Here is a 27,011-nt window from a genome sequence, read left to right on the forward strand (position 1 = left end):
TCCCTCCTGGAGATCCCAAATTTTATGCCAAGTCTCTGCCAGTGCCACTTGAGTGCCCTGGACAGTGCCACATTCCACCCATCGCGGATGTCAAAGAAATTCCAGAATTGATTCCTGTGCCTGGACCTGCCCTAGTGCCAGTGCCTGGGCATGCCATAGATCCTCCTTCAAGAAATTCCAGTCCGGATCATCTCTCCTACCCCGGCTTGGTACCGGGTATACTCAGGTCCCATTCGGATTCCTCTGACCACAGTGGAAGCTCACCCAAAGGTGCAGCCTTGCAACCCATGCCTGAGCCAGTCATGGTGACATGTGAAGTATGAATAGGGATTCTGTCATATCTTGGCTGGCTGATGAACTCAAGGAACTGTAGTGACTCATGGTAGAGATTGCAAAGAATAGCCCTGCTTCGGCTGTCAAAGAAGCCGGAACAGGTGGCACTTGCATTTCTTTCTCGGACTCGGTTCCACCAAGCCCCTATACCAAGTCAACCTATTGCCCTAAAGGAGGTCCATGGAAGAAAGGTCATGGGCATAGAAAACTCTACGTAGCCTAAAAAGGAGCCTCGAGATCCCTGGCACTGGTGCCAATCTGGCACAGTACCTCACCTTTATCTTACAAAGAACTTCAGCATCTCTATCCAGAAGAGGGTGCCAGGTTCCTTCACCAGTTTATTTTCCTTATAATTTTGTAATTCAGTTTCTTCTTGTATTGTTCTATTTTACCTCTTTGATAATTTTTAACTTCCTCTTCAAATCTCGTAATTTAACATTTTTTTGGCAGCTATGCCCATTCATGAATCCCTTTTGTGAAGCCTTATAACAGCTCCCCCACTTTTCTTTACCTCCCACTCTGCCAGTGCAGAGTGCAAATTGCCAGATATTCAAGTAAAATAAGTCCTCTGACTTCTCTTTCATGCCTGTAAGAGCATGGTATATTTTAAATTGTGTATAACCGAGCCATTAGGCCCTTCCCATATAAGTGCAAATATGGCAGTGCCATTACCGTCGATACTGGCTGATGCTCATGCCAGAGGGGTCTCACCCTCTGACTACCTTTTGATGCCCTTTTAAGTTAAACAACGAACCTAGCCATTTTTCATAGGCTAAAGAATATAATCTTAGCATATTAATCATAATTTTTCTTTAACTGCAATTACTTACTCTTGCATCTGTCATCTATTTCCTTTGTTATTCCCTTGTAATATAAATATCAAGTCACCGACTCGCAAACCCATGTAAATTACACACATGATTGTACATCATGTATGTAGATAGGTGCCACATGGCACCCATGATGTTAGTGCCATGTTATTGGTTTACCATATCAATGGCTCCTCAAATTGTAAGATATTTCCTTCATGTTACTGTCCTCTTTCCCTGTCATTTACGAACTTCTGGTTCCCCTTAGCCAATACTGCATACTGATACGTCACATGTACTTATAACAGTGCCAACTGACACTTGCATTTATGATGCCCCGAATGGCACAGAACCGTCGCTCTTGAGTATTGTGGCATCACCTAATATTAGTCCACGATTACTTCGCTGTACTGCCTCCTCAAGGTGAAATAACTGCATGACCTTGTGATTACTGTCTATTACCATTAAGTACATGGAGTATCTTAAGAATAATCGTACTAACCTCTTATTGTTATATTTTGATTTGTTAACAATTAAGTGATAATCCCACTTAATTTTTCTGTTTTCCTGGAATGCTCCTTAGTATAATTTTAAACTGAGGTCATTAGCATTGTCAGCAACATAGTTAATTCTGTGAGTAGAGTAAATGTCATAAGTGATTTCCTTTGTTGTTGTTTGGCTTTGATCTCGCAGATGAATTAAAATTTAGAATAATTTAACCCAAAGGTTGTGAAGAGAGGATAGCTTGTCAGTTGAGCTAATGTGTTTGTAGCCGTTCCAGCCCGATCTAGGGTGTGAATGTCAACTGGGTTGGGGAGGAGTAATGAGATAAACCTTGCACATGCCATCTCATCCTCCAAGAAAGTAGAGAAAGATACAATATAAGAATATTTTACATTCCTTCCAAATAATGTTCATTGTTTTAATTTAAGCCGTAAAGGTTAACTGTGGGCAAGATTTGCCTCTATTGACTCCTCTCACCACTACCCTTCTGGGTAAGCACTTAATCCCTTTTTCCTCGTCAAAGTGACTGCCCAGACCTTGATTTCAGGTGCTGTTCTGTTGGAGATGCTAATCCTGCCTCAGTCAAAAAGAGAAAGCAACTCCATGTGACTGGCACCATCTTGAACACCTGGGCCAAGATGCCCCACACCCCACATGTGACCTGCCGACATACCGCACCACCTACAAAGTGGGATTGTAATCTTCCGATGCTATATAAGGGCATCAAATAGGCAGATCGTCTTTAGAAGACCTTAGACAAGCTTGGAGCTTAGAAGACGCTGGGACTTAACCAGGACATTTCCGTCCCCCCTTGCTCCCTGGAGCTGCCCCTTTTGCTGTCCCACATGGCTGTCCAGATCCCTAAGTAACTTTTGTAGTGAGCCCCTTTCACACTACCCTCCATTTGCTGGTGCCCCCGAAGATGAGGAATCCATTTCCTGATGAAGGTAATGTACCAGAGTCAAGGTTCTTATGCCAGTCACGTCCCTGTAAATCTCTTCCTATTTTTTTATTTCCTTTCATAGTGCGATATACCTACAGCGAGACCTGTGTTGCTTTTGTTTTGTGTTATGTTCATTTACAAATCAGTGGCGAAAGTGTAACGTAATTGTCTAGGCACCCTCTGTGGAATTCCTTCGAGTCCTGGATCAAGCGCCTGACTGCAGCTAAGCAACCATGCATGCTGTCGATGGTAGATAGGAGTAAGCCTGCCTGCTGTGGCATAACCACTGCATTCCTCCCGTGTGGTGACCCCCTTGAAGTGGACCCCCTTGAGTTCTTCAGAGAATTAACTATTTGTAAATCCTATTATACTACAGGACTTTGTCCCCCGTCCTTATTTACGCTTCCATTCTTCTGATATGTGTGTTCCTAATGTAAATACAATTAATTAAGTGAAACCTAAGTGTTTACCTATTAACTTCCCCCTTTTGAAGAAAGGCCTTTCAGCCGAACTCCTTTTGTGTATGGTTTTAACTGAACCCATTATTAGAGTCAGATTTTGCCTGCCCAAGGTAATTTACCATAGCCTTCAGCTGCACCTTGTCAATATATGTATATATATAAATATATATATATATATATATATATATATATATATATATATATATATATATATATATTATTTCGAGAAAGTAAGAGGTTGTGGTAGCTATTACAAATAGTGTTCTACGTGTGTGTAGAGAGAGAGAGAGAGAGAGAGAGAGAGACTGATGAACAACTATTCAAAGATTAGTAAATCAGTGCTAAACTACAACACTAGAAAGGGTGTTTGCTGCACTGATATCAAGCAAAGATAAAATATTTGTCTCAATGGCATATTAAGTTTAAATGAAACCAGTGTAATTAATGCTTTGTTTCAAATCATAAACTTAATGGAAGCATATATTGCTTTTACTCTCGAGAAGGGAACAGGCGCCAGTGTTTTTTTGTATGTAAATATCAGTGTCGAAAGATTTTGCGATGCAAATTTGCATATGTGTTATAATCCGGCTTGCCATGTACGTGGTCGTTGATAGAATTAATCTGAAATGTATTCTTTTTAAATCCATGGCCGCTATTTTCTGACTTTGCTCGGTTCTGCAAAGGGATAATCTTTAATGTAATTCATCTTAATCGACTTGATTTGTTCTTTAGAAGATCATTTGGTCCCTAAAGTAATTTGCAGATCTGTTAGTTAATACAAAATACACTTAACTTAATGGTCTTTGCACTCTGTTCTTAAAATGTTCCACTATCAAATGAAAACCGTAATAATTTGTATTTTGTACTGACCTGATTCAGTATATTCTTAGTTATCTCTCCACACTGTTCGTCAGTATCTTGAATATCTTTCAACTTCATGCGCGAGAGGGTACCTTTGGGGTTAAATGAAAAGGATATATATATATATATATATATATATATATATATATATATATATATATATATATATATATATGTATGTATGTATGTATATATATGCATATAAATATATATATATAAATATATATATATATATATATATATATATATATATATATATATATATATATATATATATAAATATTGTAATATTGATTGAGTGGTTCATGTTATGGGCCCTGTTCAGTTTTGCTTTTCTTGTATTAACGTAATTCACTTTTGTTTTTGTGTTGGAGTGTAACTTAATTAATTTTTCTTTGCTTTTGGTTTTGTTGTTGGATACTATAGTAATTTTGTAAAATCTTTTGACTTTTGTTCATTTTTGGTGTCCACTTCGTTATTTAGTCACCTCATTTAAGTGGTTCATTGTTAATCATCTTTGGACTCTCCCATCGGTTTGTATGTTTTTCTTCTGTTTTTATATATGGGAGCATGTGTGGGCGCACTCAGCAGTTACTAGTTGGCAGTGTGGGTTTTCTTCGATGTCAGTGGTTCCGAAGGACGTTTAATCTGTGTGCGTGCTCTCTACGGAACGGTTCTTGGGCTTCGTGGGCATTTTTGGCAGTATCTGCAGCTTGATTGACGTCCGTGTGAAGGGAGAGAGAGACTGCGTGTCTCACCTGTTTGGCTTGAGTGAGACATACTGCTAGGTGTCTCGATTCGTCAGTGATCGTAAGAGATGATCATTATTTTTGTATGCCATTGCACTGCCTTTGCCTCGCTGTTCCTACATGTCCTGAAGGTCGTCAGCCAGTGCTTCAGCGGCGAAGAAGTGTAAGCCACAATTAATATTTGTATTATCCTCGTGATAATTGTTGTTGGTGGACTTTTGCTGAGGTGCATCAGCCCAGGAGAGATTGACCCTACATGTGTGACCCGTAGGGTTTTGGGATTATTTCACTGCTGGTCTGCAGTATCATTATGTTGATTTACTGTATCGCCAGTCTGCATTGTTTATTACTTATTAGTAATCTGCAATTGTTATGATGAAAGTGTGTATTTTTGGTTTGTTGTTATGTGTAGGGAATTATTGTATTTAGCTAGGTTTAAGGATTCCTTCTCTCAGTCCCCTTTCTTGTCACGCATTTGTGTTAATTCCTCACCATAGTATGTTTGTGTCTTCCCACCTTCTCTTATAGCTTTCTCACCTCCTGCTGGTACGATTGTTAGCTAGGAGATTGTGTTTATTGCTTGTAAGGTGAGTGGTCCTTTCCTTTATAGGTGGTTATGTAAATTAAGGGGTACCCCTTTGTGCATAAATATATTTGTTATTAACGGTTATATACATAGTGTTTATTTTGTCTTTCCTGTTTGTGTTTGAGTTTCATTTTTGCTGTTCCAAGGCCTATCACTCCACTTCTATAGGAGTAAATAGTTTTAAGGTGGATCCTTAGACAGAACTAGTAACGAATTCGAAATTATATATATATATATATATATATATATATATATATATATATATATATATATATATATATATATATATATATATATATATAATATATATATATATATATATATATATATATATATATATATATATATATATATATATATATATATATATATATATATATATATATATATATATATATATAATATATATATATATTCTATATATATATATATATATATATATATATATATATATATATATATATATATATATATATATATATATACACATATATACACACAACAGATAAACAGCTATTCTATATATATATATATATATATATATATATATATATATACATATATATATATATATACACATATATAGATAAACAACAGATAAACAGCTATTTATAAAGAGAGAGAGAGAGAGAGATTTGCAGCATACGCGCCAGTCCTTTTGCTGTATGTGGACGCATATGCGCCCGGTTGATCAGCCTTATTACATTGCAATAACACCTGATCAATTATGCTCTTTTATACCTGCCCTCCCTCTCTCCAAGGGGATGAATGTTGTTTCCATACCTGGCTCCGAGGAACTGTTGAATATTCATGCCCTCCCTTCGCTCTGCCTTCGATCACAGAGCATTTTAAACCGGGTGGATTGGTTTTTAATCAGATTTTAATGATTTTAGAAGTTTCTTTTGCTAGATATGACCTATAGTTTTCATATCGTGTGTTAATAGTCTTTGAAGTTTCTGCCAGTAGGTATGACTTGTATATTTTAATCATGCGTTAATGATTTATGATGTTTCTTGTTACTAGCTATAACCTATAGTTTTTAATCTTATGTTGATAATTTCTGAAGTTTCTTTTACTAGATGTGACCTATAATTTATAATCATATATTGATAATTTCTGAAGTTTGTTCACTAGATATGACCCATAGTCTTTACTCATATGCTAATACTTTCTGAAATTTCTCGTATTAGATATGACCTAAAGTTTTTTTTATTAGTTTGTTGATAACTTACGAAGTTCTTTGACTAGATCTGACCTATAGTCTTTAATCATGTGTTGATAATTTTTGAAGTTTCTTTTACTAGATCTGACCTATAGTCTTTAATCACATTTTGATAATTTCTGTAGTTTCACTAGAAATGAACTATTGTCTTCAATCTTATTTTGACAGTTCTTGTTGTTTCTCTTAATAGGTATGACCTATTTTTGACTGACATAATAACCATAAAATGTTGATCACTTAAAGCCATTGCAACTCGTTCGTTACTTATCGGATGAAACCATGAATTTTGCACATGGAGACACTCCCATTATAGCCTTTATCATCTGACTATTTTCTTCCATCTTTACTCTTTTCATTCCAATTTCATCACAGGAATCTCTGTCCGTTTATGACGCTTATTGCTTCCGTAATAAATTAGCTTACCTGACTCCTAATTTTTGTAAAGCTATCAAACGGCAATATCCATTTATTTTGCAAGCGAATCATTGATGAAGTTCAAATGAAGGAGGGAGTATGATTAGTTTTATTATTGATAATTTCCTTCGTGGCTTTTTTGGGTTTAGTTTTTCCTTGTTTAAAACGATTGACTTTGAAACTTACTTTAAAGCTGTAAGTGACTTTTCTGATTGTCACAAGATATTAACTGTTGGGAAAGTATATAATATATATATTTATGTATATATATATATATATATATATATATATATATATATATATATATATATATATATATATATATATATATATATATATATATATATGATAAAAGTCCATCCGTCTTTGAAGGTGCCACTTATGCACTGGTATTATTGACAGTGTGTGTAAATAACTATTTTTACCATTGTGAATTATGTTATCGTTTATTTATATCACATAGTCTATAAATTATAGACTAATATTATTAAAAGAACTTGATTCATTTATCATATTTTAATACATTAGATGTGTTATTTTTTTACTTTATTTAATGACATTCTACTTATTTACAGATATCTTAGCGTCATGGTGAAATTGCCATAGATCACTTAAGCATTCAGGAAAGGTTAAGAAAAGAAACATTAGCATAACAATGACATTTATATTTATTTCTTTTCACAGAATATTCATATCATACTGACTCAGGCTGGCATCTATATACATACAAATTATATATATATGTTATTCCCATTGTCTCACGATAGCAGAAGGTCTGTTTACACTCCTGCTGGTGAGCCAATGGGAATTCAGCAATAGGCAACAGTCTGATGACGTCACTACACGCCCCGCCCAATCAACTGCCTTCACATCAAGTCATGCCGGGATGAAGATGGCATATCTGGCGGAGGAAATGTGATGAGGGGGGAAAGAGTTCAAAATGATGGACAATGAAGTAGGTGAAATGATAGGATCCCAAAGAATTTGATTCGTGCAGTGTACACAAAATGAAAATAAGACGTGTGAAGCCGTTCCGACTGGAAAGAGTAGATTTTGATATGGTTGCATCATGTTTTGAGATCTCTGTGTGGTACAAAGCATGGCGGAAAAACACTAAAATTCGTTTGATTTCGCAAAATCATTGGTTACATACACAGCCTTTGACGCCTTGGAATGAATGAGTATTGAAAAAACTTTCTTTGCAAAGAAGCTGCTCTTTTGTCAGATAAACATTTATGTTTTCACCTTCTTTTTCTTCTTCTACTTCTTCTTCTTCTTCTTCTTCTTCTTTATTGATGAGGGAATGTGAATGTGTAAGTGACATGATGAAGGAGCATGAGTCTTACGAGTGATGACAGGAGCGTGACTGGAGTTCGAGGCAGAAGCGGAGAAGGAACAGTTTAGGAGGCACGTTTTGTTGGGCTCACAGGGTGATCTGGGTGTGGCGCAAGGCTCAAAAAGAAGTCACAATGATAGTATGGTCCATAATATCAAATTCTTCGGCGCCAAAACCAAGTCACTACAAAACGCGCGCCAAACTCCCTGGCGAGCGGGAACGTCATCCCAGAGCGAAATGATTGGCAGTCAGCATCCATGGAGGGAACCACCACCACCAACACCAGGGATTTCACATGTTTACTATTTACAAGCTGCTGAGAGAGGGAGAAGGAATAATGAGTCAACTTGTAAAAGAATGCCCTCCCAGGAATGCCGATTGCTTCGATATGTATTATATACTCATCCTTTTTTTTTTGCAAGAACTACAGCACAGATAGGGTCCTATGAGTGGTTACAAAAAACTGAGGTTGGGGTTGTTGCTGAGGAGAGGACTGGAGGAGGTTGTTGAGGTTGGAGGCTGGTTTTGCTGGGCAAGAGGGGAAAATTAGAGACCAAACAGGTCGCTTGATAAAGACACTCGGATAGTCAACCGAGATGAACATGTCAGTGATGAGGTGACCCCATTCACGTCATGTTAATCCTTAGAGTCTAAGAGTTCCACAATGGATTACAACCAACATACAATATAGAGTCACTTTTTGGCAGATATAAAATATACTGGATGCTAAATGTGTGTTCAGTTGAAAAATATGGAGTATGGCCTTTGAAAATATGTTAACGTATTACACTCCACCGGGCCCTTAGGTTTGGAAGAACTCATTTGCTATACAACTATGTAGTTTGTATCTCTGTCTATACTTTTATATAAATAAATTCACCTTTCAAATATATACGTTTATGCAGTTTTCATACATGGATATTCAATTGAATAATATAGCATTCATTACAATTTGGCTCCAATGCGTATGAAAGATTTTTTTCAAGTCATCTTCAACAACATACAAATACATCTGCTTACATAAATGTACTTTTTGTCTCTTATTTAGTATACAACAAACCAAAGCTGTAAAACATGGTATACAAAAAAAATCACTATTCTTATACCAGTGTCCCTTGTAAAGTAGCCCACAGAGTGGCATACGACAATGTAATACTTCTGGAATACCAAATTTATTGTACTGAAACCTCATAACAACTGACAGATTGCTAATACCAACGTGTACAATCCCTCATTCTTTGGAAATCTTAAGAGTAAACAAAAGAATCACTAACAAATATTTGTGGCAGTTTGGGTCCAAGCTATGCGTACGGAACGTCTGCTTCCCAAAGCAAGACATTGAAATCCAAGTTCATATTTACAAAATTAAGCTCAACTTAGGTTAGCTAGACAGAGAATAGACATGGGAGGCTTCTTCACATATTGAAAGGAGTTACTTATGTCTTCTGTACAACTCATATATTTATATATTCATTTAATAAATCATGTAATATACAATACTTGATCAGAAAACAGTTCCCCGTTTTCAATAAATAGTTTACACGCATGCGCTCTCTCACCCACACACATATATATATACGTGCACACTGTAGTTCTGTATTTACTACATTTTATACACGTTTTCAGTTTTCCTAAGTTTTCTCTCCAAGACTGTATGGTTTCCTCTATGACGACTTATTAAAAAAAATGACTTCCAAGACTCAGAATTCCTGTATAAAATAGAATACTGATTTATTATCTTAAAAGAAAGGCCATCAACACAGTGTGACCTTATAAAAGCCATCGTGCGTACAATCTTAAAACAAGTTCAGAACACATTCCTTATGAGGCAGGCCACTGCCACATGGATATAGGTATATATATTTATATATCAGTTTATATACACTTGAGGGAAGGGGGATATGCACATTTTAAATAGTCTTTTGTTTTTATAGTATTTACACGCAGCACTGAAGGGTAGCATGTACGTTGTTCCTGCAACCATGCGCACGCATCATGATGAGGTATGGTAACGTAAATCTTCAGTATTGCTTATTTATAAAGGATCAGTTTGTATATGACGCTATCAAAATAAGTCTCGCACTTGACTTATTATGGCAACTATATACATGAGGAAAATTGTTCTCGATTGAAGTACTTCTTATTAGAAACAATTGTGCAAGAATTGCTATGGCGGTACTAATACTTATAGCACGTGCTATTCAAATGTTGACTCCTAAGCGAATTTTGTTCTGTTTGCCAGATCAAGGCTTCATATGTACACTCTGACAGAATATACTTCGTGCGCGAGGCTTGAAAGAATCGTACATGCCATACTGAGCACTGAAAGTAATGGTGGCTTTCCTACAAATATCACAGATAATTGAGTAAATACCAACGGAGCATCTACCATGCTGATGTGTTACGTTATGTGAAGGTCTCCTTTGAGTATTCTCATGAACGTCTTCTTGAACTGCTGATTAGCGAGAGCATAGCAGAAAGGATTGATTGGGCTGTTAGCATAGCACAGGAAGTAAGCAAACATGTAGACATGCGTGTTTGTACACTGGCAAAAGCCTTCAGCAATAGCTAGAATGTGGTAAGGTGTCCAGCAAGCAACAAATGCTCCCAGAATAATGGAGATGGTTCTCAAGGCCTTGTTGGCTCGGTTTTCAGATTTTGAGCGATGGCGCTTCTCACCCTCATTCTTCTTTTTCTTCTTCTTCAGACTCCTAATTGATTTAACAATACCTTTCCGGGATCCTTTCAGGGAACCCTTGATTGAACTTTGAGCGTCAGAGGTGACTGCTATGGAACCTCCCTTGTCCTTTTCAATCAGAGATGATGATTCCGTTCTGGCGACACTGGTGACAGTTTTGTTAGAGTTGACATTGTGAGTTGTAATGAGTTGGTTTGTTGGTCCTGCGTTGGAAACACTTGGCTTGACTGGCTCTGGGGTTCCTCCTCCAATGTTAGATCTGGGTCGAACAGGTGGTGGTGGAGCATTTGTGGAAGTGGTATTATTTGCATTATTAGCTGTGGTAGTTATGCTGTTGTGTGCATTTGGCGCAGTGCTGCCGTTAACTGTTGTTTCCTGTGGTGGGCTAACTGGACTTGAAGCTTTATCTGATCCTGCCAGTGTAGTTACAGCTGTACAAGCATGAATAATTGAAGTCACTAGTACATTTGTAGAATGTTCTGAGTTTTCATCTTTGTCACAGCCTTCGTCATCAGCGTCTGCTGATTCATCTGCTTCTTCAATGCTCATTTCCAAATCTTCGTCATCAGAGCGTGACTGCATCCTACTCATCTTTCTGTGTATGCTATGAGGAGTAGTGAGAGAGGAAGTGAGGGAACGACCTGTGGGTGAGCCTGGACTGTGTAGTGTAGCAGCCCATACTGAGGATGGTGGGTCCTCCACCACGGGGGAGGGCAAAATAATCGAAGATTCATCCATGAAGCGTAAATCACCCGTATCCAGACCCGTAAGAATATCATAGGCCATAGGACCATAGTTTAGAGAAGAAGGAGGACGTGTTGTGCAGATACTGCTGACACTCATGGTGTCAGCAAACATTGCAGGAGGAGCTATTAGTCTCTCATCCAGCATGTCAGTTGGTGTAGAGGCAGCTAGTGGGAGGATAGGCACAGTACTGATAGGTCTAAGAGGCAGTGAAGTTGGATGAAGAGGCTGTTGCGGCTTTGATGACTGGGATGGTGATTCTCCACCTGACTGAACGCTTAATGTCTCATCAGAATGTCCACTGTTGGACTGCCCACTGTTGTCATCATCATTCTTGGAAAAATCTGCAGACATTCGTTTAGCTAAAGGTGCTGTGGCAGCTCCTAAAGTTACATCAAGAAGTCCAGATCCATGTAGACTTTGTTCATGGAGGGCCACATCAGGGAGTATTGGAACCTTTTTAGGAGATTGATGATGATGTGAAAAGGGAAGAGTTTTTGCAAGCTGGACTGCTAGAGCTCCTATTCCAGCGTCTGATGAGGAACTTCCCTCTAATGTTGTTGATGTATCTAATACACTCTGTTCTGGAATTTTAGGGAGAGCATCAGCTGTTGGAGTCTTGCGATGTTGTGCTGGTGGGTCAAGGCGAGGAACAGCACTGTTTGGCAATGTACGTCGTGTTGTTGATGGTACTTGACTACTCTCTTCATCAGATTCAAATGCTGGACTGCTAGATCGCTCAGATTTTTCTGCTGGGTCTCCTCGTCTTTCAGAGAAGCTTGTTGTTTCTGTAGTCTTGGAAGAGGTTTTTTGACTTGATGATGATTCACTAACACCTGATCCTCCTTGTGGAGCCTGAGCAGGCTGCGCATTGATGGAAGGTGGTGCTGGTTGTGGCTTATCTTGGCTAAGTAAGGTGCTTTGCGTTTTGCTCATACCTAATCCTGCTGTTCTTCCGGCCATGCCTGCCATTCCTCCTGCACTAAGAGCCACAAGTGTTTGCATCTTCCTGTGCTTTGCCTCTGACTTTTTCTGCATGTCATAAGCTGTTTTGTAGATTCCTGCATACAGAACAAAAAGCACTACTAAGGTGACCCAGTAATAAGTGACAATGAGAGCTGTGTTGAAAACAGGGTCTCTTAAAAACTGTACCTCACATTCGTTGGGCTGAAGAGACCGGTATCCGACAAAATGTTCCCATCCAAAGATGCTGATGAAAAACAGGAGCGCTGGTATTATCCAGGTCATGGCCACCATGACCATCACTTTTGTTCTTGTTCGCCATCCGCGGTACTTTGCTGCAATTTTCACAGAGCAGAATCTATCTATGGTAATGAGTAAAACAGTGTATTGAGAAGCTAAACAAACAGTATAATCTACAGATAGCCATAAATCACACAATATGGGGCCAAGTGTCCATTCTCCCATTAAGACATAGACAGTGTAGAAGGGCATCGAAATCGACCCTATGAGGACATCTGTCATGGCGAGAGATGCAATGAAGTAGTTTGACGGCTGGCGAATCGCTCTCTCCACGATGAAGGAAAGCAACACCAGGAGGTTACCGCCCACGGTCAGGATCATACAGCAAGCCAGGCATATGGCAATGAGGACAGTCTGCCAGAGCTCAAAGGGCGGTAGGATAGGCGCCCCGGCCTCTGTCGTGGTGGCATTGGATGCACTGCACTCCAGGGAGGTGTTCCCCCAGCAGGTAAGGTTGTCTCCCCAAAGATCGGAGGAAGCATTGAGGAAACTGATGAAAGGGTCATTGATTCTTGGCACGCCATCCCAGGAGACAAGGTAGGGCACCAACGTCGTCCCAGTGCCGCCCATGCCCAGGGTATCCCCCAGGGGCGCCGTCATGTTAAGAACCGCAGTCCTGCCGCTCTCGGCATCACCACTCCGCCCGCGTTGCTGTTTCCTGCAATGAAAAGGAAAAATGTTAGTGAAAATAGTGTAAGTAATTCAATTAATTCTATATTAAACAGTTTTTCCTAACCATGTAAAAGGAAACACAGGAAATACACATAGTGGGTAATTGAAAGCAGGAGAAAAGTTCTGTAAGCAGTTTGGAGTTTTATTACAGTATGAAGAAATGTGTAATTAATAAAATAATATTATCAACAGGCAAATATATGTATGTATATATATATTCAGTTACTTTTAGATTATTTTTTCATATATAGTTATTTATGCTGTATATATGTATGCCCTATGTAAGCACGCATGCACTGGTGTCTATATATATATATATATATATATATATATATATATATATATATATATATATATATATATATATATAGAGAGAGAGAGAGAGAGAGAGAGAGAGAGAGAGAGAGAGAGACACACACACACACACACACACACACACACACACACACACACGGTACGTGTGTTTACATGGGACGTAGATATATTATGTACAGCATAAGTAAGTATATAAGAAAAATAATCTAAAAGTAACTGAATCGTTGCTATGCAACATAAAAAAAATGGATCTTCGTAAATGATGATCAACAAATTTACCTTCAATTTGTCATATTGATAGGGAAGGATTATTTCTGCAAAGCACATTATATTTCGCTGTTAATTCATCCTGCTCCACCGCTGTTTGGGGATTGGGAGGATTATTAATCGCTCAGTACTTCGGCGAAATAAGCAAATGATCATCAAAAATTGACATTAGAATGGAGGATTATTAAGGAAGATTAAGGTTGTAATTATTAGAACGTTGGTAATTCCGCGTTCCATGTCATTTCAACAGAAATTTAGTGTCTTTTTCAGAAGTACTTATTATTATTTATGATGCAAGAGAAACAAGGACCCTCTTTTGTAGATTCTTTTAGAAGAATGTTGTTATAGCAGTACAGAATTCTGTGGTATATGGATGGGTCAGTTTAGCCATCGAACGCTACAGAATTCTGTATTATTGTAATACCTACCCGTCAAAAAATCTACATAACATCTCTTTGCTTTCTGCATTTGCCAGAACGTGATTTGTTTTTGTATGTCATCACTTATGATACTAGTTTAAATGAAAATGCTGTTATTTACAACTTTTCCTGTTTATAACAATTATTTATAATAACTATGGCGACCTGTGCTACAGATACAAAAGCACATATAGAAACGATTAGTACATGTTTCACGAATGTATATTTTCGTGTGTGTGTGTGTGTGTGTGTATGCGTGTGTGTGTTTGTATGAATCTTTTCACCATCAACAGAACTACCATTGGATGAAACTGATATCTTTAAAGGCGTCTATCAGAGAAATATCGCTTTTCTCTCTCTCTCTCTCTCTCTCTCTCTCTCTCTCTCTCTCTCTCTCTCTCTCTCGTGTGAAATCAGAAGAAACCTTTTAAAAACTCGTAAGAGATCCGTCCTAGTTTTGGAATGAAATGTCAGAAAACTTGTGACAGATTGGAAAATCTCCCCCAAGCTCCGGTTTGCTGCCAAATGAGAGTATTTGGATAGTTTATATTTTTCTCTTTATTTTTTAGTGCCGTGGGAGTTTCCAATTATCCTATATACCATTATGGAAGAAGGAACACGAATTTAATAACTGATACGCGTTCGGCCTGACGTATTTTCTTGTGAAAGCGGACCGCAAAATACGGACGCTACATATTGGAACACCGAGAGCAATATCCGGCATCGGAAAAGGTAAAATTTCATCTTCAAAAAACTCAGATCGAATTATCCGCAGCTGCTCAGCTGTTGCCTAGCGAAGGGAAAATATTTGGCGTCGAAGAATAAGAAAAAAGATATAAGGAACTTGGCTGAGAGGCGGGAAAAACGTGGTAATTTGTTTGTTTTCTTCTGAGATTTAGTGAAATATACAATTTACCATTTTGAAAGCACACCTATTGACTGTAGGGGTACATTTGAATGAACGAGACGCAACTAAAATATCTACATTTTTCTTTTTTACGGATAAACTAGGAATTTTCTTTTCTATGTTCTACTTACTGTAGGTCCTTATCTGTCGTTTACAAAAGCTTTCGCCAATATCAGCAGTATCTCTGCACTACCACCACCGCTGTATCTACAAACATCAGCCATTTCGGTCTCAATTCCCGACGTGTTCCTAAACCACATTTTCTTTCCCTGCTGATAAAATAATTTGAGTGTTTTTACAACACTTAGATTTTCTGTTTGAATTTGCAAAATTCTGTTTTATAGCGGATTTGCGTTTTTGAATGTTTATTGTTTCGTAATTATTACCAATATCTATTATCAATACTTTTACTAGCATCTATTATTTGTCATATGTAATAACTCCAGTGGCAGATTGGATATAAAAATGTCACCACAGGTCAGTTATTCAAAGTAAGAATCTTACAGGAAATTGAATAAGCATTTTTAGAGTTTTGGTTTCAAATCTTAATTTAAGATGTGGCTTATGAAAGTTGAATACTATGGAGGTCTGTCTGTCTGTTTGTCTATCTGTCTGCTTATACGTCTTGGAGGGAATTGAAACTTGTTTGTGATGTGTCACAAGAAGCATTTTTGTCTACGTTTTATGTGGAGGTCTCTCTCTCTCTCTCTCTCTCTCTCTCTCTCTCTCTCTTATTATCGTGTTTATTGTAAACATGTATTGAATACCACGTGTGTCATTATTTTACATCTCAAAATGGCTTAAAGGAAACTTCATTCATACGACGTCGTGTCACAAGGATCAGTCTTATCTCCAGTGCTCTCTCTCTCTCTCTCTCTCTCTCTCTCTCTCTCTCTCTCTCTCTCTCTCTCTCTCTCTCTCTCTCTCTGTGTGATGAGAACATTCGTTAATTAACACGATTTAATACCAGCATGCGATATTTTCCGCGGTGGACGAAAGGCAAAGATTAATTTTCTAAAAATGCTCTTGATTTCGATACGCCCTGACTCAGGGCCCTATGATGGTGATGATGATGATGATGGGAAAGCTGTACAACGTCATGGCGAGGCCTTTGTCTCGCGATGAGGCCCTGTAAGAGATAACAAAAGAAAGACGAATACCCCTTTTCCTTCTTCTTTCTTTTCATTCTTCTTCTTCGCCTTCTTCTGCTTCCTCTTCTTCTTCTTCTCTCTCTTCCGGTTTTCGCGTCCTCTGCTGCCGCGTTAATACAGCGTAGTGTATCTCATCAGTTTCACGGCATTCGCCGCAGTCCTTCGTTTTCATTCTTCTTCTTGCGTGGAAATGGGGACCATTTAAAGCATATCTTTCCTGAGATGTGTGAAGGATTTTAAGTGAATGATATGCTGTGATATTGTTTTCTTAGGTCTGACGTTTTTTGGAGCGGTGTCCAAAAGGATTTTTATTCTTTTGAAAGTTTGCTAGAGTATTTGCGAATACTTGAGAAGGTTGATGCTCCGTGGGGTTTGGTGCACAATATTCAAGGTTTAATTTACTTGAAGATAGGGGATTAGTAAAGAATCTTTTGACAGGACTGTAAAGGCTTAGAGAACCAGGGAAGAGTATCTGACGAGTATTTGTAGACCTTGAGGATTAGTTTAGAGTATTTGACGAAGAAATGTTTGAAGACCTGAAGGATAAATGTAGATTAGTCGACTATATTGGATTACAGTTACATTTTAGAGTACATTTTTGAAAATCGAAAATCTGAGAGATTAGTGAAGGTCTTTTCAAAAGGCAGCAAAGGCCAAAAGGGCCGTTGTTTCATATATAACAAGATTTTCAAGGACTGTCGACATCTTTCTGAAGATCTGCTCTCTTGGGTAAAAAGTGTCAATTTTTCGAAATTTAATGATTAGCCAGTGACATTAAATTTTAATTAAATCTAACCAAACGTTAGCTGACACATGAAAGGTTTTGCCTTGCGGGAGGAAAAACTGAAAGACACTCTTCATTATGCTCTCAAAAGCTTTCTGAGAAAGTATTTTTTCTTTGATGGGTGTTCAAGCGAGTGCACATGAAAGGGAGACGAGTGAATCACAGGGATGTGACGGTGTCTGTATTATGACTTTCGTCAGGAAGAGTGTCAGAATCTTACTCGTCTTTTTAAGAGTTTATTTTAATCTTTAATTTTATGCATTTGTCAAGTTACCTGTACTTTGAAGTTTGAGCCAATACTTTGTCTTATGTTAGTTATGTGTTAAAATGTATATCAGTGGTTTTCCTTCTGTTAATTTTTTTTGCTTTTTTATCTTTCTTGCCTTTATCTATTCATACATATATATTTATCTTAATAGTAATTGAGGTATTTACTTTATGTCAATTTAAAATTAATTGTTTTCACTTGTTTTATTATGATTTTATGAAGTTATCCTTAATTTGATTATTCTTATATTTACAGGAGGTGACTGTGCAACAGGTATTTAGTTTTGTAGCAGACCGAAAAGTGTGGATTCTGAACCCACTTTTAAAGGTAGGCTTAATTATGTAAATTTATTGATTCATTTACGTCTAATTTTCTGCATTGCTTTGGGTACTCTTGGAACTGATATTTTTAATTGTTTTTTTTTATCAGTAAAATAACTATTTTGACATTTCATCAACTCCCGCCCTTATTTCCATCCCCTTTACCTTTCTTCTACTTTCTCTGCTCTTTCTCCTTCCCCCCTTTGTTAATCTTTGTCCATTCTAATTCTGCATTCGATTTTTTTCCCTCTCTCCCAGTTCCCCTTCCTGCTGTGCAAATGTGATCCCTGTGCCAAACATGCAATGAAGCCATTGATCAGATGCCTTGCATCGCCCTGTTAAAGGTGTCTGCAATCTATGAAAGTGGAGACAGAACAACTCTGGTGGCTTTCTCTCTCTCTCTCTCTCTCTCTCTCTCTCTCTCTCTCTCTCTCTCTCTCTATATATATATATATATATATATATATATATATATATATATATATATATATATATATATATCTTGTTTGATTCTGGAGCGCAGTGGAGATTGTGTAGCGTGTTTAGAAATTGGCGTCTAGAACGCGTTCTCTTTCGCGTTACAAATGCGTCCTCTCTTTGTCGCGTTTCGAATGCCTGCTTCCCCACTTTCCACGCGTCCTGTCTCGCATTACGAATGCGTCCTCCTCGCCTTACGGACGCGTCCTGTCTGGTTACGAAAGCGTCGTCCTCGAGATGCAGACTCGTCCGCCTCGAGTTATAAACGAGTCGTTTTCGAGATACGAACGCTTCCTTTTCGAGTTACGAACGCGTCCTATGCCAGTATTATTCAACTGCCTTTTGGGAGAAGGACACTGTGTTTTTACACTGGTAGCTAAGTGTCTAGACCTTGAATATTGAGGTGCGTGACTTAAAAATGGTTTTGTCTCTTGAGTCAGCCAGTAAGTCTAAGTAGACGGAAAGAATAAATTAACAAACAATTGAGGAAAGTTGCCTCAGGTTGCATGGAGTTGAAGGAGATACGCATTGTATATTAAAATGTATGTCTTGATATCTTTCATGATACCTGTCATCTTTGCAAATTGACATGACATGATAGTGGTGAAATTATACGTGAGGGCTTATTAATAGAACTTTTGTTAACAGAACTAATGATTATGAAATGTTCTGTTTATTGGGTCATAAGGAAAAACATCTCTCTCTCTCTCTCTCTCTCTCTCTCTCTCTCTCTCTCTCTCTCTCTCTCTCTCTCTCTCTCTATATATATATATATATATATATATATATATATATATATATATATATATATATATATATATATATATATATATATATGTTTGTATTCAATCAGTAAGAAAGGAATAAGGCCAGATGCCTAATTAATCTCTCTCTCTCTCTCTCTCATATATAACATACAACTCGCGTGTATAGAATCCTATGAGAAAGAAAAACTCTTCACAGTCCATAGTAGCAGATTATAGTACTCAGCTCGTTCTCAGTAAGGGATCTTTACGACCTTAGATGGCCTCCTTCGATCCTAGATTGCTCCTGACGGATGACAAATTGGCTTGTCAGCCCCCCTGGTAGTTGGCGCGCTCGCTTTCCATTGATGGGATAAAATATCCTACTTGAAGACTGACAACAAAGAGAGAGAGAGAGAGAGAGAGAGAGAGAGAGAGAGAGAGAGAGAGAGAGAGAGAGAGAGCTGTTTTCCCTAACCGTGGGTGACTCCAGAGAATAAAAGAACACGTTTTGGACATTATACGCATTCATACATATTCAGATGTTTCTCTTATACACCTTTTTCTCCACCCTTCCCGTTATCTGAAAGTATATAAAGAGTGAGGCTGTATGATCCGCGCCTTGGTCAAGAATGCTCAAGAGCTTGTTTACTGACATATCTAGTATTTAGTGATGGTCACTTATCCAGGAAGTAACCTTTTCTCATGAATATTGGTTAGCTTCAGTACCATTATTATTATTATTATTATTATTATTATTATTATTATTATTATTATTATTATTATTATTATTATTATTATTCAGAAGATGAGCCCTATTCATATGGAGCAAGCCCACAGGGGCCATTGACTTGAAATTCAGACTTCCAAAGAATATGGTCTTCGTTCGAAAGAAGTAAGAAAAGGTAATGGGAAAAGCAGAAAGAGGAGATCAGTCATTAGAAAAACTTAAATTAACAAATTAATGAGTAAGTAGAATTGTAAGTAAAATATCAAAATCCAGTTGAATTGCATTAGGGTAGTAATGCCTAACTCAATGATACCTTTTGTATCCATCTTTCAAGAATATGTTGAAATCATACTTAAATCGTATATTGCATTAGCATTCCGATCCACGATTCCGGTAGGCTAGCGTCTGGGACAGACACTCTCATGAATACTGGATGAGTACTGTATATCTGGCTCCCATATTTTATGGGGCCTGGTGATCGATGGGTAAATACATTTATTGTGGATGATGTATAAAAGTTCTCCTTTGTAGGGAAATATATATAAGTGGTTATTACATCATGTACTTCGTATTTTCTAGCTTATTAGTGCATATTTTCATTTTTCTTTTCTCACAGGGTCATCTTTTTCCTTGGAAGCTTTTTTGCAAGTTAATGTTATGTTCTATGTAAATAATGACTCATTTTTTAAAATGAAAATAATTTCTGCCGTTGAAATGGCAAGATATCAAAAGACATATGTATATAAACTGATTTATAAGTATTTTCTAAGTCGAAAATTGTACACAAACTTCGTAATAATTTTATAGCATATATTTGCATATGAAAACGCTCACCTGTCACCAGTCACTGATGAAATCAAAAGATTTTCAACCTAAATAATTTCTCCCAAAAAGTTTTGGCCTTTTAATATGAACTTTTAAACTTCTACCACTCCATTTCACATATCAAAATGATTTGGCGAACGTGAACAGAAAACAGTCAGTAATCTCCGAGTCACAGAAGGCATATAAGATTTTAAATCTGAATAATTATTGTGTATTTCATATGAATCTTTAAACTTCTACTACTCCATCTCCAATACCAGAAAGATTTAGGATCGTAAACAGTAAGCAGCCCGCAAGAAAAGAGCCAGTAATCTTTAGTCACCGAAGGAATAACAGGTTTTAAATCTGTTGAATTAAATGAAGCTTTCTGTCAATTTAATGCGAACCTTGAAGCTTATAGCACTTCATCTCCTATACCTGAAACATTCTGCAACCGTGAACAATACAACAGCCCGTAAGAAAACAGCCAGTAAACGCCAGTCATTGATGGTGTATCAGATTTTAAATCTATTCAATTAAAAGGAGCTTTCGTCAATTTAACACGAACCTTGAAACTTATAATACGCTATTCTGATACCAGAACGATTAGGCGTCGTAAGACACAAAAACACACAAGAACAATAATAAAATTCAAAGCACCTCTTGCATTTGCATCCGCTTCCTGCTTCCGCCGTTAGCAACGCCCAAAAACCCCTCTCCCCTCTCTCATCTTGCGGAAGACAGGCAGTGAGTGACCCACTGTCTTTGGTTGTTGATGGTGGTGCTTTAACGTAAAGCAGCTTTTAGTTTTGTCTCTATCCGAGTTCACGTGAATCCTAATGCTCTCGAGGGCTTGATACAAGGCTGCCTGTGGCTTCGCCAGAAATCCTTTGAAGTCGTATCCCCCGAGTGATCCTGCCCTTCTGGTCTTCTTTTTTATTTGTAGGATTCTTTGCTTCCCTTTTTTTGGCTTTAGTTGTGAGTTTTGTTTCTCTCCTCGCTTATTATTTAATGCTCATCTTTCCTTTGTACTGATTGATAATGATAATGATAATAAAAGGATGGCTGCATCGACTTGATATTGTATAGTCTTTGGAATCAATGTGTATGAAACCTGCTGTTAAACTCTACGGGTTTATTCAACCACATTTCACTGCTGTAAATTCGCTGCTAACTTATTTCTCTTTACTAAAGTAAGAACATTGGTAGGTTATTGTCTAGTATTAACGTAGAATAGAAAAGAATTATAAGAAAAATTGAGAAGACTCATCACAAGATTAACTCAAATGATGCAGCCATCCTATTGAACAGGACTTGACAAAAAGAGGATCTACCTCATAATAATAATAATAATAATAATAATAATAATAATAATAATAATAATAATAATAATAATAATAATAATAATAATAATAAAAATAATAGGAGGAGGAAAAGAATAATTTCTTCTTGTTATGAGGGTTTTTTTTAGGTCGAAAAATGTGTGTAAAAAGAAAAAAATTAAACATTAATTTGGTTTATTGAAATGAACATTTAATAAAAATGAACCCATATAGCAGCAAAAATGAGTAAACATTCTCCAGCAATGTTATATATTTCCTTAAAAATACGTTAAACAAATGACAGGGGAAACTATACGAAATATCTCAGAATTTTATTATATTTTTTAATGTTTTGGGAGAGTGAAATTTTATCCTAGAATTCTTGTGTTTACCTGGTTTTCTCACATTTTGTTTCTCGATATAAGTTGAACACATATAGAAATCAGATTCATCCCCTGACCAGTAATTAAATCCTTTGAATCTCACTTTACGACTAAAAACTTTTGACGGGCGTCAAGATAGAGAAGGTCAGTTACATAAATCCCAGACTATCAGCAAAGAAGATAAAGGATATGAGAGAGAGAGAGAGAGAGAGAGAGAGAGAGAGAGAGAGAGAGAGAGAGAGAGAGAGAGAGAGAGAGAGGAGAGAGAATATACCTTCCTGATTCGTGTACGGTGTCCTCCCTTCCCCTTTAGAGCCGTAATAGAAAGCCAGTTACGATTATTAGGGGGAAAGAGGAAATTGCATCCAAATAATATGGTAAGAGAAACTAGAAATGTCAGGAGAAAGCAAAAGAGATTAAAGGAGCGGAGGAGAACCCAGGCGATGAGGGGAGAAGAGAAATGAGGGAAGAAGAGAAGAAACGATGGGTGAATGAGGGAGAAAAAGAGAAAGAAACAAAATGAAATAGAGATATGTTAGAAGAAAGAGAGAGAGAGAGAGAGAGAGAGAGAGAGAGAGAGAGAGAGAGAGAGAGAGAGAGAGAGAGAGATGGGAAAAAATAGAGATGTTAGAAGAAATGAAGAGCTGTGATAAAGAAAGAGAGACATAAGGAGAAGAGAAGAGAAAGGGGAGAGGAGGGATAAGAGAAAAGGGAGAAGGGAGACGAAGGATTAAAAGAGAGATAAGATAAGAAAAGAGAAACACGAGATAATTAGAGCAGGAGAGAGACGAGGGAGAGAGAAAAGAGACACGAGTAAGAGAAGAAGAAGAAGAAGAAGAGCTGAGAGAGAGAGAGAGAGAGAGAGAGAGAGAGAGAGAGAGAGAGAGAGAGAGAGAGAGATTGTAAATGTTAGATACATGTTCATTAATTGGATAGTAATTAGAAAATTAGAAGTCTAACAATTGAAAGATGCTTATTCATTATTTGAAGTGAGTTAACGTTTAAATAATATTAAAGAAACGCAAATAACAGAAATTACACAGAAACCGCGTGCAATAAAAGGGAAATTAATTGAAAGAAAACGTAAAATAAATGGGTATATCTAAATAAGCAAAAATTATATGGGTAATGTTTTTGCACTGATGGTTGTTTTTCATTAGTTTGGTATTATTTAATTCTTTTGTGTAATTAAAATCTCTTTTTTTATATCTCTTCTTATATTTCATATGTTTTTATACCATTAGGTAGAAATTGAAATTCCGCTGAGACTATAAAAGGTCCAGGAATACACACACACACACACACACACACACACACACACAATAATAATAATAATAATAATGCAAGAACACTATGATAAAAAAATTTCAGTTCTCTATACCGTAGAGTAAACATGCAAAATATCTCTTAGATATTTATACAACAGAAAACTTAATCTTTCTTATTAATATCAGAAAATAGGTTGGTCCCAGACCACCATCAACTTTTCCTGGTTATAAGTAATTACTTAATAGCGACTTAAGTACAGATTTCACTTGTAATGGAAAGCTAAGTAATGATACGCCCTGCACAAAATTCACGATCGAGTAAAGATTAGATCCTCCGCTATTTATATTGACCTTAATTCTTCTGGGAATTAAGCTCCATTATGCCCTTCGTTTACGAATAAGGGAGAGAGAGAGAGAGAGAGAGAGAGAGAGAGAGAGAGAGAGAGAGAGAGAGAGAGAGAGGAGAGAGAGCGGTCCTGGATCAATCGAGCTTTAATGGCATTAACACGCATTGAGGAGAGAGGTAACTTGTTGTAATATCATAATTGTTTCGAAATTGCTTCTTGTCCCGTCAAATCAGTTTCGCACGTACATTGAAAATAATTTAAAAGAGAGAGAGAGAGAGAGAGAGAGAGAGAGAGAGAGAGAGAGAGAGAGAGAGAGAGAGAGAGAGAGAGAGAGAGAGAGTAGATAATCCTGGTACTCCCCAAAGTTAGGCTTCCAATGTGCTGTTAATCTACTGAGTTTCCATGTAATTTAAACTTGTTTGAAACATGATCAAGGATTAATTGTTTTCTGTTCATATTTTTGAGGAAGTGTAGGGTTCAAAGTTATTTTTTAGAGAGAGAGAGAGAGAGAGAGAGAGAGAGAGAGAGAGAGAGAGAGAGGTTTGCTGAGTCAGGAGGCTCTATATGTTATGATTAAATTGAAAGTTGAGAAAAACTGGTCGTATTTTTCAAAGTAAAAGGATTGGCTTTTCATAGTGTGAAAAAAGGTAGTTAGTTCTTGTTAAGAATTTTTTGTTTAGATAGAATGTTTTTTAATATTCAGGCTATACGTTGTTTTTCAGTCTCATAGCGAGTAGAATTTACAAAAAGTTTTTGAATTTTTACTAAAATTATCTGAAGGTTGGCCTTATACCTGACTACAAATTATTATGATTTGGGAGAAGTAGGAATGTAACTTTTGAAGAGAAAGGTCTTTAAGGCTATGAATTTTTCAGCCTTGGCGAAGGATTGCTCTCTCCCAACATTCCCGTTCTTAAAAAATTTATTTTTAACATGACAATACCCATAAGTTGTGTTAATGCGCTATCATTCCTGTTATTGTATTTTTGATTAAATAACTAGTTTTTCTGTAACATATTAATTTGAATAACTAGTTCTTCCTGTAACATATTAATTTTAATAACTAGCTTTTCCTGCAATATAGTCAGTTCAGTAACTGGTTTTTCGTGTAGTATAGTAATTTGAATAACCAGATTTTCGTGTTATATAGTACTGTATTTCAAAATTTTCATGTGATATAGTAATTTAAATAACTGCTTTTTCCTGTTATATAATAATTTAAATAACCAGGTTTTCCAACAATGTAGTAATTTAAATAACTAGTTTTCTCCAGTAATATAGTAATTAAAATAACTATATTTTAGTTATGTAACTAGTTTTTCCTCTAATATACTGATTTAAACAACTAGTTTTTTCCTATAATAAGTCGAAAAGCTAGTTTTTTCAAATAATGTAGCCACAATTCCTTCATTGATTCCCAGTTATATTCGTGTACATATCACTGACTAACGCGTCTTTCGAATCCCAAAATAAGACAATATAAACGTAAGGATAAACGAAAAAAAATGTTTTATCATAAATATTTATCATCCATCTTTTTTTCTTGTCCGGATATCGGTCAATAGCGTGTCCGGATATCACGGTGGGATATCGGTCAGGAGGCGTCCCCATCTGTCCACACCAGACCACCAGAATCATCGATTGAAGATCGATTAGATATTTTCAACAAAGCTCAAAAGGATACGGAGGGAGAATTAGGGAAAAAGAATTGTTTCCTGAGAGAGAGAGAGAGAGAGAGAGAGAGAGAGAGAGAGAGAGAGAGAGAGAGAGAGAGAGAGAGAGAGAGGATATAAATCTATTAGCCCTTTTGTCCGTCAACGTGGAAGAGATTTGTTTTGTTCGGGAGGCATTTTTGAATATTTTCTCATGGCACAGTTGAGAAAGAGAGAGAGAGAGAGAGAGAGAGAGAGAGAGAGAGAGAGAGAGAGAGAGAGAGAGAGAGGGTGGGGGATATGAATCTATTAGTCAATCAACATGGAAGAGATTTATTTATATCTATTCGGGAGGTATTTTGAATATTTTGGCAAGCCTGTGGGGATTAAATTTGAGAGAGAGAGAGAGAGAGAGAGAGAGAGAGAGAGAGAGAGAGAGAGAGAGAGAGAGAGAGAGAGAGAGAGAAAAGTCTATCATTTGATAGATTTCTGTCGGTCCAAAGAGATTCGTTTCGTTGAGCACATTACATTGATGATGAATATTTTATGGTGATCATCATATACGATCTTAAAGAACCTTTTTTATTGGTTAAAACTGAGTAAAGAATTTTTAAAATGGAAATTGTATTAATTACGATGATTTGTTTTCTTTTTCTTGAAAAGAAAGCTGTAATTTTTTCTGTAATCTGTTACAGTAAACTTACATTTTTTAGCTACATAATGGAAACAAAACAGATTTCTCAGGCTTTCAAGACTTTCAGTAGAGAAAGTATGTCCAGTTCTCTCACTTCTCCACAAAATATCTTTGCCTTTCTTGACTTATCGACCGCGTTTTCCGCACTAATATCTATATTTCACTCCTGAGTGAATCTCCTTTTCTTTGTTTCCCGGCAAAATGGAGACAAAAATATGAATACATTTACAGCTCTTCTTCATTAACGTTTCTCCCTTTTGGTCGCTCCCTTGGGATACACCAATTCATGGAAGAATAAACCGTATTCTAAGAGCCGCAATATGGGTGACAGGGTGTTGATAAGAGTTCGAGATTTAGTGCATCGTAAAACTCGAAAATTTCGCCTTTTTCCCGGTATGTCAGCTGAGCGATAAGATGGCGTATCGATAGGGTTTTATGGTCGGCCACTTTGGGTGCGAACCATCTATCATTCATTAACCCCAAGTACAGTTTGCTCATTCTGTTCTGAGTGAGTTAAAGTGCGCAGGCGTACTCTTCATGTATTATATTTGGATGCTATACACCG

At 37.0% G+C, this 27,011-nt stretch overlaps 1 protein-coding gene across 3 annotated transcripts in view; it reads right to left on the bottom strand.

The window, feature by feature from the left end:
* Positions 1 to 7,529: 7,529 nt before the first annotated feature.
* The window catches only part of mAChR-B (muscarinic acetylcholine receptor), a 520,252-nt gene continuing 500,770 nt past the window's right edge, over positions 7,530 to 27,011 (bottom strand). For all 3 annotated transcript variants that reach the window (XM_067132296.1, XM_067132297.1, XM_067132298.1), the window contains one exon: positions 7,530 to 13,581. In XM_067132296.1, the coding sequence (XP_066988397.1) occupies positions 10,620 to 13,581 (2,962 nt within the window). In that variant the 3' untranslated portion in view covers positions 7,530 to 10,619. The remainder of the gene's footprint in view (positions 13,582 to 27,011) is intronic.

This window comes from Macrobrachium rosenbergii, chromosome 31 (genome assembly GCF_040412425.1).
Source record: "Macrobrachium rosenbergii isolate ZJJX-2024 chromosome 31, ASM4041242v1, whole genome shotgun sequence".
NCBI lineage: Eukaryota > Metazoa > Arthropoda > Malacostraca > Decapoda > Palaemonidae > Macrobrachium > Macrobrachium rosenbergii.